We start from the raw sequence: 13,853 nt of genomic DNA, 5'->3' as shown, positions 1-13,853 counted from the left end.
TCATATGAGAATATTAATTGTTGCTAAATGCTTGTACATTAAAGAGGAGTCCATTATCTGTTGTCTATGTTGTCCCGGTATGGATGTCTAAGTTGAGAATAATCAAAAGCGAGAAATCCAATGCGAGCTTTCTCCTTAGACCTTTGTACAGGCGGCATAGAGGTACCCCTTTGTGACACTTGGTTGAAACATATGTATTGCGATGACAATCCCGGTAATCCGAGCTAATTAGGACAAGGTGCGGGCACTATTAGTATACTATGCATGAGGCTTGCAACTTGTAAGGTATAATTTACATGATACATATGCTTTATTACTACCGTTGACTAAATTGTTTCTTGTTTTCAAAACCAAAGCTCTAGCACAAATATAGCAATCAATGCTTCCCTCTGCGAAGGGCCTTTCTTTTACTTTTATGTTGAGTCAGTTCACCTATTTCTCTCCATCTCAAGAAGCAAACACTTGTGTGAACTGTGCATTGATTCCTACATACTTGCATATTGCACTTGTTATATTACTTTATATTGAAAATATCTATGAGATATACATGTTATAAGTTGAAAGCAACCGCTGAAACTTCATCTTCCTTTGTGTTGCTTCAATACCTCTACTTTGAATTATTGCTTTATGAGTTAACTCTTATGCAAGACTTATTGATGCTTGTCTTGAAAGTACTATTCATGAAAAGTCTTTGCTATATGATTCATTTGTTTACTCATGTCATTACCATTGTTTTGATCGCTGCATTCATTACATATGCTTACAATAGTATGATCGAGGTTATGATGGCATGTCACTCCAGAAATTATCTTTGTTATCGTTTACCTGCTCGGGACGAGCAAGAACTAAGCTTGGGGATGCTGATACGTCTCCGATGTATCGATAATTTCTTATGTTCCATGCCACATTATTGATGATACCTACATGTTTTATGCATACTTTATGTCATATTTATGCATTTTCCGGTACTAACCTATTAACGAGATGCCGAAGAGCCAGTTGTTGTTTTCTGCTGTTTTTGGTTTCAGAAATCCTAGTAAGGAAATATTCTCGGAATTGGACGAAATCAACGCCCAGGGGCCTATTTTGCCACGAAGCTTCCAGAAGACCAAGAGGAGACGAAGTGGGGCCACGAGGTGGCCAGACGCTAGGGCGGCGCGGCCCAAGCCCTGGCCGCGCCGGCCTAGTGTGTGGGGCCCCCGTGCGGCCCCCTGACCTGCCCTTCCGCCTACATATAGTCTTCGTCGCGAAACCCCCAGTACCGAGAGCCACGATACGGAAAACCTTCCAGAGACGCCGCCGCCGCCAATCCCATCTCGGGGGATTCAGGAGATCGCCTCAGGCACCCTGCCGGAGAGGGGAATCATCTCCCGGTCTCCCGGAGGACTCTTCACCGCCATGGTCGCCTCCGGAGTGATGAGTGAGTAGTTCACCCCTGGACTATGGGTCCATAGCAGTAGCTAGATGGTCGTCTTCTCCTAATTATGCTTCATTGTCGGGTCTTGTGAGCTGCCTAACATGATCAAGATCATCTATCTGTAATGCTACATGTTGTGTTTGTTGGGATCCGATGGATAGAGAATACTATGTTATGTTGATTATCAATTTATATCTATGTGTTGTTTATGATCTTGCATGCTCTCCGTTATTAGTAGAGGCTCTGGCCAAGTTTTTACTCTTAACTACAAGAGGGAGTATTTATGCTCGATAGTGGGTTCATGCCTCCATTAAATCTGGGACAGTGACAGAAAGTTCTAAGGTTGTGGATGTGCTGTTGCCACTAGGGATAAAATATTGTTGCTATGTCCGATTATGTAGTTTTTGATTACATTACGCACCATACTTAATTCAATTGTCTCGTTGTTTGCAACTTAATCGAAGGGGTTCGGATGATAACCTGAAGGTGGACTTTTTAGGCATAGATGCATGCTGGATAGCGGTCTATGTACTTTGTCGTAATGCCCAATTAAATCTCACTATACTCATCATATCATGTATGTGCATGGTCATGCCCTCTCTATTTGTCAATTGCCCAACTGTAATTTGTTCACCCAACATGCTATTTATCTTATGGGAGAGACACCTCTAGTGAACTGTGGACCCCGGTCCATTCTTTTACATCGAATACAATCTACTGCAATACTTGTTCTTTTGTTTTCTGCAAACAATCATCATCCACACTATACATCTAATCCTTTGTTACAGCAAGCCGGTGAGATTGACAACCTCACTGTTTCGTTGGGGCAAAGTACTTTGGTTGTGTTGTGCAGGTTCCACGTTGGCGCCGGAATCCCTAGTGTTGCGCCGCACTACACTCCGCCGCCATCAACCTTCGACGTGCTTCTTGGCTCCTACTGGTTCGATAAACCTTGGTTTCTTACTGAGGGAAACTTACTGCTGTACGCATCACACCTTCCTTTTGGGGTTCCCAACGGACGCGTGTTGAACGGAAAGACATACGTCAACTACGCGCAGCAATCTTGCTCTTACAGATAGGCGATCATGTTGTCACTGACCGCGTCACATAAGTTCATCGACTGCTGCACCACCAAGTTTGAATCTCCGTAGATTTCTAGGCGAGTTGCCCCGCATGCCTTCGCCATCCTCATTCCATGCAACAGCGCTTCATACTCTGCTTCATTGTTCGTCGGCAGGGAGAAATTCATACGTAGTATATATATCATCTTATCTCCCTGTGGTGATATCAATATTACACCTGCTCCTGCACCCGTGCTCCGTTTTGACCCATCGAAGTACATTGTCCACGATCCCGACATGTCGGGTGCTGCAGGTGTCTGTGACTGGATCCAATCTGCCACGAAATCTAGGAGGACCTGGGACTTTATCGCCGTTCAATTAACGTAGGTTATATCGTGTGGTGCTATCTCGATGGCCCATTGGGACACTCGACCCGTGGCTTCTGGGTTAGTCATTATGTTCTTCAGTGGTGCTTCACTTACGACGACAATCGGGTGCTCCGTGAAGTAATGACGCAGCTTGCGAGCCGACTTCCATACTGCATATGCTAGCTTCTGATGATGAGAGTATCTCTGCTTCGCGGGTGTGAGCACTTCGCTGAGGTAGTAAACAGGCCTCTGGACGCCGTGGACTTTTCCTGCCTCTTCTCGCTCGACAACCAAAACACTGCTGAAGACTTGTGCTATTGCAGCTATGTACATAAGCAGCGTTTCTTTCTCACGCGGGGTTACAAGGACTGGGGACATTGACAAGATTTTCTTCAGGTTGTCGAAGGACTCTTGCGCCTCTTTTGTCCACTCGAACTTTTCTGACTTTTTCATCAGGTTATAGAACGGCAAAGCTTTTTCTCCCAGCTTGGCGATGAACCTACTGAGCGCTGCTAGACATCCTGCCAACTGCTGCACTTGGTGCAGATTCTTTGGCGGCTCCATCTCGAGAATAGCTTTAATCTTCAAAGGGTTGGCTTCAATCCCCCTGGCTGAAATGAAGTACCCGAGTACTTGTCCCCCTGGCACTCCGAAGAAGCATTTTTTGGGGTTCAGCTTGATTTTATACTTGTCTAAGTTGTCGAAAGTTTCTCGTAAGTCATCGATGAGTGTGGCGGCGTGCTTCGTCTTCACCACGATGTCGTCGATGTAAACTTCGATGTTTCTCCCAATCTGCTCTCCAAGGCAAGCCTGCATGCAACGTTGATAAGTTGCTCCTGCGTTTTTCAACCCGAATGTCATGACGTTGTAACAGAAAACGCCGTGTGGGGTGATGAACACGGTTAGCTCCTGGTCTTCTTTCTTCAGCTTGATCTGATTATACCCGGAGTATGCATCAAGGAAGGAGAGGCGATCGCATCCAGCTGTGGAGTCGACTATCTGATCAATACGAGGCAGCGGGAAGTGGTCTTTTGGACAGTGTTTATTAAGGCTGGTGTAGTCGATACACATGCATAGGGCGGTGGTGTCCTTCTTGGGTACCATGACAGGGTTGGCCACCCACTCAGCTTCCTTGAGCTCCCGAATGAATCCTGCTTTACGGAGTCGACTGATTTCTTCGCCAATTGCTCTCCTCTTTGGTTCGGAAAATCGGCGCATTGACTGCTGTACCGGTTTGGCTGTCGGGTCAACATTAAGGGCGTGCTCAGCGAGTTCCCTGGGGATACCTGGCATGTCGGATGGTTCCCATGCAAATATCTCCCAGCGCTCACGGAGGAACTCGATGAGCGCGCCTTCCTATGCGCCAGTAAGGTCAGCCGACGTATTGACCGTTTTCTTTGGGTCAGTGGGATGCACCTGCAGCTTCTTGGTTTCCTTTGCAGCGTCAAACTCGTTGGATCTCACGTTTCGATTGTCGGCTGGTGGTTGCATGTGATCCGTAACGGTGTCAATTGCGTTGAGTTCTTCCTTGGCTCCGAACTTCGAGGCGATCTTCTGGAACTCCCGGTCGCAGTTATCCGATCGAGCGAAGCTTCCATGGATAGTTATTGGGGTCCCATTGTTGCCTGGCATCTTCAGTTTCAAGTATGCATTGTGAGGTACGGCCATGAATTTGGCAAACGCGGGCCTGCCGAGGATGGCGTGATACTGAGACTCCCAGTCAACTACTTCGAACTCGATCTTCTCTTTCCTGAAATTGCTGGGTGTGCCGAAGACCACATCCAGTGATGTTTTTCCAAGAGAATAAGCGGGTCGAGTCGGTATGATGCCGTGGAATCCTGTGTCAGATTCTCTTAGCATATCGACTGTTAAACCCATCACCCTCATGGTGCTGGCGAATAATAGGTTCAGGCCACTTCCTCCATCCATGAATACTTTGCTCATATTGTATCCTCCAATCTGTGCTTCAAGAACAAGAGCTGCATGGCCAGGCCTCGGAACAGCTTTCGGGTGATCCGCCCTGCTGAAGGAAATACTCTAATCTGACCAGTCGATGAAGTCGGGTGTATCAACCATGGCAACTTCCGTATATTTTACTTCCCGGGAGAACTTCTTGATCTCTCTCTTTGAAAAGCTGGTCTTATGGATCATGTTGACTTGCCCGCATGGTTCCGGAAACACTTCAGTCGATATACGCTCGTCTCCTCCTGCTGGTACGTATGGTTCCGGTACGTATGGCTCTGGTGCATAACTGCGGGATCTTGCCCTTTTCTCCATCGCATGAACTCTCGATATGGCCTCGGCTCTGAGGTCATCGCAGAACTGCCGAATCTCCAGAAAATGTCGACAGTTCCTTAACAGGTGACTGGACTTCTCTCGACCATCCTTCGGATCGATGTAAGAGTGGAGGTAACATGGTGCCTCGAGCTGCTCTGTAGCCGAAAGATACGGCGAGCGGGTGCGACCCTTGATTGATAACGTGTCGTGGTATCCTTGCTCGAACTGCCGAAGGTGAGATGCTGTTCGTCCTTCCTCCTCGCGGTACGAGTCCCTTCGTCTTTTCCTTCACCCTGCTGCAACGTCGAGACTTCCTTGGTGGCTCTCTTGTATGCTCCTGGGTGGAACCCTTAGGGTTGCCATTAGAGGAACGCTTTCCGGAACCGCGGCCTTCAGACCGGATGCGCTGGTCCTAGGGAGGCGAAGGAAACCTCTAGAGTCGATGATGAAGTGAACACCACCGAAAGTAGCATCCATATCGCCAGTTGATCCTGTAGGGATCAAGTGAGACGCTTCGTGGTGCGGCACGAACTCGAAGGATCCGCAACGGATTGAATCTCTTGGTTCCGCTGGCGTTGGCGACTCGAGTACGAACGCCGCGGACGTGACTGGTACTGCCGATGACTTGCCTGGTGCCGACATGCTTCCCACAGACGGCGCCAATTGTCGAGGGTACTCCTCGGCAATGCCCTCCGATTGGGGCTTAGGGTTGACAGAATCCTGCAAGCTGACACGAGACATCGGTTCACAGACAAGCGGGGAGAGCGATTTACCCAGGTTCGGGGCCCTCGATGAGGTAAAACCCTTACGTCTTGCCTGTCTGTTCTTGATTATGAAGATAATGAGTTACAATGGGGTGCCGAATAGTTCGGCTGAGATCTAGTCGAGAGGCTAAGTGCTGCGACGACCTAGTTCTACACTTTTTGGTGGCTAAGGCTGCTAAGATTGATTGTGTCCCTCGGCAGCCCCTCTCCTGGCCTTTATATAGGAGGCCAGGTCTCAAGAGGTCTAACCGAGTACGACTAGGTTTACAGCAGTTTTGAATCTAATCTTTCCTTGTTCGGCTGCTTCCTTGTCTTGCCCGTCAAGAATTCTTCTGGTGCACCGTCCAGGTGGCCCATCTCGCCTCCAAGTGTCTTCATGGGCCTCCAACTAGACAATACGGGATAGGGCAATGTTGGTTACTCGAAGGGTAATGCCCACGTCAGTATATCTTGAGTATTTTTCTACTGTAGATGACATGTTAAGTGAGATTGCATGCTTGTATTATGATGGGATAAGTTGTTTTGATGCATGTTTAGTCCTCTTATAAGTCTTCATAGTGTTCTCCTTTATTTGTTTGTTTTAAAATTATTTTTTATGAGGTTTGTTAAAAAATTCAGAGAACAAGGATGGACAACCACACATATAGAGCACGTTCTCGTTCCATGGTGCTGGCAGGGAATGTCACGACGGCCGAGATATGAGGACTAGCAATGGAGGTCCCAATCTTTGGGGCGATGAGGAATTGGCTTGGTGTTTCATGACTTGGAGCAGCGGGATGCAAGTGAGGATGACTACACAGGAGAAGACCAAAGTCCTACCTTTCAAGGTGAAAATTCACGGTCTTGCTTTAATTGGTTGCGCCTGGCAATGACCTTGTTGAAGGGATTGTTTTGAGAGCGAGGACTTTCTTCAGGGTGAAAATCCAGATCTTTGATCGGGCGACGACAACGCTTGTACACTATTTCCTTCTTGGAGGCGTCGCTTTTGAAGAAGTTGGACTTATGGTGCTGTCTTGGTGGTGTTAGTGTTGGAATTGAGTATTGTAGCGGGACTTTTTTTTCTTTGTAATTCTTCTTTATTTTTTGATTGTGTGCATCCGTAATACCGCTAGAGCAATACGTTGTTGCAGAGGCTGAGCGTAATTGATATCTCCGTGATATTAATATATGCTCTCCAAAAAAAAAAATCCTATCCAAGTCCCATATAAGTGACATGTTTCGATGAAGACGTAAACAAGGACTGCGCAACGTTTCCCTAGAGGCGTAATTCTTCGGGGCTACCACGTAAGGAATGCTTCGTTGAGCTCTAGATTTTTTCCGTGCGCTCCTCCCCTCCACCTCCGTCTGACCCCCGCTCCCGTCGTCGCGACTCTCCTCCGTCGCCGGAGGCCAGACCTCGACTCAGAGCCACCACGCCGCAGCTCATCCGCGCCTGGAGCCCCCAGCCCCAGCCCCAGGGAGTATCCCTACACCAGTGAGTGACAAGGAGCCGCAGAATCCGGAAGCTGATCCACGAGCTGCGAGGTGTCCTCACTCCGGAGCAGCAGCAGCGCGCGGAGGGGCGACGGATGGACGAGTTCGACAGCGGCGACAAGGGAGCTGCCGCCCCCGCCCCCGCCCCGGCCGCTGGCGACGACGGCAACTCCGCGCCGCTCCCCGAGACGGTAAGCGTGGTGCTGTATCTCTTAGGCCGCCGCTGCGTAATTTATTTAGATGCTTCTGGTTGCGGAAATTCGGCGGCGCTAGCTTAGGGTTCTATCGCTTGATTAGACGCTGGAAATTCTTGGATCGCAGGCCGGATTTGGTACTAACATGTTTGGGGAGTTGTTTTAGGTCTGCAATGAATTAGGCCGGATGGGTTAAAACGAGTATTACTGTTTGTATAGAGATCTTCTGACATGCGGCTGCCTAATCCAAGGATAAACTATTCTGAACTTAGACTAGGATTCCAGTGTTTCGAAGTAAGAAGTAAATTGAAATATCTGAACTAGGCTAGAACTATGATCAGTGAGATAAGAGGCATCTAAATGAGCTGAAACTGGAACTGCTGGGCCTAGCCTTGGTCAGCATGCACTTGCCTCACTGGGAACAAGTAGATGCATCTGTCACTTTGGCATCTTGAAAAGATAAATACAGATCTTAAAGCTTAAAACGTAGAAAATTATGGCAGCAAAAAGAGATTATAACTCTTATATTTCCATGGATTGGCTAACCTCCCCCTCTTCTCTTGAGTGTTTACCTGCTGACCTTCTCTCAAATCTAACAAATAGCTTGGAACCAAGAAGAAAGAGACAGAGGAGGGACGAGGGTGATACCATGGGAGGACAAACACATACCCTCAAAAAAACTATTTGGGTTTCTGCCTGGGTGGGTGAGGGGGGGGGGGGGGTTGAGACATGAGAGGGTTGAAGAAGAACAATTTCAATCAACGGAATAGTGCCGTTTTTCTCCATTAATGGCGGTCGTGACCTCAGAAAGATAGAGGAGTGGCAGCGTTGTTGTTTGGGGAGGTGTCTAGGCGGAGAGGATGATTGGTTCGTCCCACAGTGTGTGTATACATCATTGCACGGTTGTGGGCTGTGTCATCCTAGCATGGGTCTTTATTTTTTCTGAGAGCGCTGATTTAAGCTTAGTGGTACACTGGCTCTAGTATATGAGCAGTAAACATGCTGCCCCTCTGCTACTGGGAGGCCCAGGGTGGCCGCCCCATTTTCCCGGGCTACGGACCTCGCTCCCTGTAAGGGGAGCTGTCTTCTGACCAGGGAAAAAGCGTGCACTGCTGCACATGCTGTGTTTGTGGCTGCATGATAACGATCCTCTATTATTTATTTATTTATTTATTTGTTGATGATATCAGTTTGTGCTTGGAACAGGTGCAAATTGGGAATTCGCCAACCTATAAGCTTGGAAGGAAGCTTGGAAAGGGAGGTTTTGGACAAGTATATGTTGGCCGACGTATTTCTTCTCCTAGTCTTGGTGACAGGAATACTGGTGCAAATGCTTTGGAGGTCGCTATATCTCTTAAAAGTTCAATGTATTGCTAGAACTGAGACCGTCATGGTACTAATACTTCTTTATCTGTCAGGTTGCACTAAAATTTGAACATAGAACCAGCAAAGGTTGCAACTATGGAGCTCCATCTGAGTGGCAGGTTTACAAGTGAGTAGTTGATTTTTTAGTTCTTGCTCGCCTGTGTATTTTGTTGGCGAGTTAATTCTTTGGGCATCTTTCTTCTGCTTATGTTAAACTTCACTCTGGCAGCACTCTTAGTGGAAATCATGGTGTTCCACGGGTACACTACAAAGGAAAGCAGGGTGATTTTTACATTATGGTAATGGATATGTACTCGTTTTCTTTGTATATATATATTGGAACATTACCAAATAACTATTTAATTGCACACATGGATGTGTGACCCTGTTTGTTATGTAGTCCCGCAAAGCCTATTGTTTCCAAACATACCCTTAGTCATTGCATGGTAGCGATTTTTTTTCTTTCCTTGAATAGAATAACTATCAACAACTTTGTTTTTAGTCAATCCTACTTGGTGTTTATGCAGGTTATGGATATGTTGGGACCAAGCCTGTGGGATGTTTGGAATAATAATTCCCATTCGTGAGTAGCTGCTCAGTGTCCATAATTAAAAAAATTAGTCCATATCCAACCTTTTCAATTATAGCCATTTGTGTTTTTGTTACAGGATGTCTGTTGAGATGGTTGCTTGCATTGCCATAGAAGCCATCTCCATTCTTGAAAAGATGCACTCAAAAGGGTAATTTGGTGTTCTGTTATTCGCATGGGGTCCCAAAAGTGTCTTGCATAGTGCTTGTGACCTTCTAGCTAACAAGATTTGTATATGATAGGTATGTCCATGGTGATGTGAAACCTGAGAACTTTCTGCTTGGTCCATGTGGTACCCTGGAAGAGAAGAGACTTTTTCTTGTTGACCTTGGACTGGGTAAATTGAAAATCAGACTGCACTCTTACATTACATGTATTTGGTATAAAATATTTATGTTGCTTCATTTAACCTATCATTTTGTACCAACGCAGCTACGAAGTGGAAAGGCACTGGTAATGGGCACGTTGAATACGACCAGAGACCTGACATATTTAGGTTTGGATGGAAATAATTTTTTGATGCACTGCATTTTTCTCATTGTATGTAGTTGACATGCTGTTGCCGTTTCTGTTTGCTCTCGGAAAAACAGGGGAACTGTTCGTTACGCTAGTGTGCATGCTCACTTGGGAAGAACTGGTAGTAGGAGAGATGATCTTGAATCCCTTGCGTACACACTTATTTTTCTTCTCCGTGGCCGCCTGCCTTGGCAAGGATACCAGGTAAATTTAACTTGGTGTTTGAGCTTCTTTTGTTCTTATTTCTGTTTCTATTTTTATGTTTTTGTTTGTTTGTTAATCAATTCAGGGAGACAACAAAGGTTTTCTTGTCAGCAAGAAAAAGATGGCGACCTCTCCAGAATCTCTCTGTGGCATTTGTCCACAATCTTTTCGACAATTTGTTGAGTATGTCGTGAACTTGAAGTTTGACGAAGAACCCAATTATGCAAAGTGCATCTCTCTTTTTGATGGCATTGTTGGTCCAAATCCAGACATCAGACCTATAAACACTGATGGTGCTCAGAAGGTACATTTCTCTTAACTCTATGCTTACTACTCCCTCCATCCCGAAAAGAATGTCGCAGAGTAGTGTAAATTTGGATGTATCTAGACACGATTTAGTGTATAGATACATCCAAATTTAGTCAAACCTGTGGCATCCTTTTCAGGACTGGGGGAGTACCATTTTCATAAACTTCAAGGACTTGTATCCATGTGAATCTGAAAGTAATTATATATCCACCATTGGTTTGGAGAGCTATACCTTTTTGCTAGAAACAATATTTTACTTCCAAAGAAGTTCAGTAGATTGATCTTATTCAGTATGGGTAACCTTGTGATTTCTTAAATTGGGTTAGCTCAGTTTTGCTTCTTCCATTGGATTTTTTTCCCAGCTCAACAAATTTTCGTACTGTAAAATGTCAAAATGTTGGATATGCTTTAGATGGGACTAAAACACCATGTGGTGCCATTATAGAACCCAAGAAGGCATTTTCTCTTTGAGTGTAGGGACAGTGGTATTCCCATGTTTATCTGCTATGTATTGGGAAACAGTTGAGCTGTTAAAAGTTCAGCAACAAAAAATGTCTTTTAAGCGTAGGGACAGTGGTATTCAATATGTTAATTTGTCATGTGTATGTATTGGAGAAATATTGAACTCTTGAAAGTTCAGCAACGGACCCCATATCTTCACAGCTTCTTGGTAGCTTGTTGTGAATCACACCTCCTCTTTCATTTATACAATATAATAGTAAGTAAGCTGCCTAATGTTTTATTGGATTGCTACCAGCTTATATATCAGGTTGGTCAGAAGCGAGGACGCCTCATAGTCGAGGAAGATGATGAGCAGCCTAAGAAGAAGATTAGGATGGGAATGCCAGCAACTCAGTGGATTAGTGTTTACAGTGCCCGGCGGCCTATGAAGCAGAGGTTTGCTTGGAACAGTTACCTTCTTTATGGTAGTGAAGAGTAAGAGAAACTTCTTCTGTCTTACTAAATTTATTTTTCAGGTACCACTATAATGTTGCAGATGATAGATTAGTACAGCATATTCTGAAGGGAAATGAAGATGGATTGTTTATAAGTTCAGTTTCCTCTTCCTCAAATCTGTGGGCTTTAATAATGGATGCTGGAACCGGTTTTAGTGCTCAAGTATATGAAATTTCTCTTCACTTCCTTCACAAGGTGAGCAATTAGTTCAGGCCATCCTACTTTTCAGAGTGCATCTTCTCTGTTTATGGTGGGCAGTAACACTTCGACTAGGCCATGTCAATGCTATCCCGATTTCATTTGCGTTCTATTATTTTCTGCTATTGCAGTTGCTAACTTGCCTGTGCTATGTTAGGAATGGATACTGGAACAGTGGGAGAGAAATTACTATATCACTGCGCTGGCTGGTGCGACCAGTGGAAGTTCCTTGGTAATCATGTCGAAAGGTAATCTTAATATTTGAACTTGATGGCTGGACTGCCACTTGCCTAATTTGTGGCCAGACCACATGGTTTCCACATATGTGCTTTTCCCAGAATTTATCTAGTCCAAGATTTGAGGTCAACTGCTGAGATTCATCTCAGAAATCTACTCCAAGATACATGTTTTGTTAAATTTGCCACCTATGTGCTTTTCCCAGAATTTATGCTGAATAACCTGAATGAACGTCACATTGATTATGTGGAAATGTATTTAATTTCCTTAAAAATTAAGCTTTTGGCCATTATAAGCTATATGTATAGAGATTGCTGGGAACCATGTGGACACCTTACCTTTGTAGCGCTTTTCCTTCTGCCCAAAACAATGCTTAATTAGACTAAGTCGTGCCAATAGTGTTAGGCACAGAAAGGGCATAACTGTTTTTAGCTTTCAGTTCACTATATCATGTGAGGCCTACTAGAAGCTTGTAGTGCATGTTTTGGTTGTGTATCCTGAGAGTAGCAACACTTGAATCTTAGAATATAAGTTGTTGGTATCTATATGAACTTTAAGTATATCTTCAGGAACATCATACGCACAACAATCCTACAAAGTAAGTGATTCATTTCCCTTCAAGTGGATAAACAAAAAGTGGAAGGAGGGCTTCTACGTCACATCCATGGCTACAGCTGGAAGTCGATGGGCAGTTGTCATGTCCCGAAATGCTGGTTTCACAGATCAGGTACACGAACTTTTCGTTTTGATTGCCCATTGCGCACAAGGCTCTCATAGTGCACTGTACTTTAGCAGCAGGCTCACTTCTATTGTGGAAATATTTTTTTCTCGAGTGGACATATGGGGGGAAAAACAGATCTTTATGAATGTATACCTGAAATGCTGAAGTGAACATGGCAAAATATGGAACTGACGGAACCATTTTATTTTGCAGGTAGTGGAGTTAGATTTCTTATATCCGAGTGAGGGCATCCATCAACGTTGGGATAATGGTTATCGCATCACTGCAACAGCTGCCACATTGGACCAGGCGGCTTTTATCTTGAGCATACCTAGACGAAAGCCTAACGATGAAACACAGGAGACCCTAAGAACATCTGCTTTCCCCAGCCAGCATGTGAAGGTGACTTGACAATTCCTGCTTATCGTGTAAAATCTGAACTCAAGATAAGGGATGTATTGACCAGCTGATCAATCTGCTTGCAGGAAAAATGGTCAAAAAATCTGTACTTGGCATCCATCTGCTATGGAAGGGCGGCATCATGAAGCCCATTTATGTCTGTTGGTTCTTGGGAGGATCTACTAATATGGACCGCCAGTTTCTATGCTAAGATGGGGGTTGAAGTGCTAACAATACTAATATACTTACCCATAACTAACAAACAACAGGTAACCTGTGACAAACAAAATTGTTGTGTGTTGTGATAGCTTGTGATTTGGTTGTGTATAAATTATCCATAGGGTAATTTTGTAAACAAAGATACTACCTCTGTTCCGTATTATATGATGTTTTGGTAGGCTATTTTAGGCTACGAAAACATCTTATAATTCGGAACACAGGAAGTAGCACTGTAATCGACTAATTGTATGCATATAAACTTTTAGCCTGCACATGTGTTGGATCCGAAGCATTCTGCTGATTTAGCTTTTCATGTTACTATGTCTGCTAGGAGAAATTTTTTCAGTACAATACATTAATTTATTAGTTTTACATCTTACTATATCTTGCTCATAAAAATTTGCATGAGTGACAACCATTTGAATCAGGAGCAGCAGGAAGTGTTGCCCCCTTTTTTCTCAAAACAATCTGTTGCTCCTTATTGCCATGTGAGTTCCTGTAGACATCTGAAATTACGGCCTGATAACCATTTGAGTTGACCACAAGATGATTTGGTGGTAACTTCGAGACGTAAAGAAGATGTTT

The 13,853-nt window shown here is 44.7% G+C and overlaps 1 protein-coding gene across 1 annotated transcript; it reads left to right on the top strand.

Moving 5' to 3' along the window:
* The first annotated feature begins 7,144 nt into the window (after positions 1 to 7,144).
* Positions 7,145 to 13,540, top strand: LOC127341835 (casein kinase 1-like protein HD16). Its single transcript, XM_051367770.2, has 16 exons — positions 7,145 to 7,551; positions 8,761 to 8,895; positions 8,973 to 9,046; positions 9,149 to 9,218; positions 9,447 to 9,502; positions 9,588 to 9,659; positions 9,751 to 9,845; positions 9,941 to 10,004; positions 10,099 to 10,228; positions 10,314 to 10,532; positions 11,295 to 11,434; positions 11,515 to 11,689; positions 11,850 to 11,940; positions 12,499 to 12,656; positions 12,864 to 13,052; positions 13,136 to 13,540. The coding sequence occupies exons 1-16, from the start codon at positions 7,456 to 7,458 to the stop codon at positions 13,193 to 13,195; spliced, it is 1,824 nt and encodes a 607-aa protein (XP_051223730.1). The 5' UTR covers positions 7,145 to 7,455; the 3' UTR covers positions 13,196 to 13,540.
* The last annotated feature ends 313 nt before the right edge of the window (positions 13,541 to 13,853 follow it).

The sequence above is a fragment of the Lolium perenne genome, chromosome 3 (genome assembly GCF_019359855.2).
Source record: "Lolium perenne isolate Kyuss_39 chromosome 3, Kyuss_2.0, whole genome shotgun sequence".
NCBI classification, from domain to species: Eukaryota; Viridiplantae; Streptophyta; class Magnoliopsida; order Poales; family Poaceae; genus Lolium; species Lolium perenne.
This window is presented reverse-complemented; position numbering and strand designations above follow the sequence as displayed.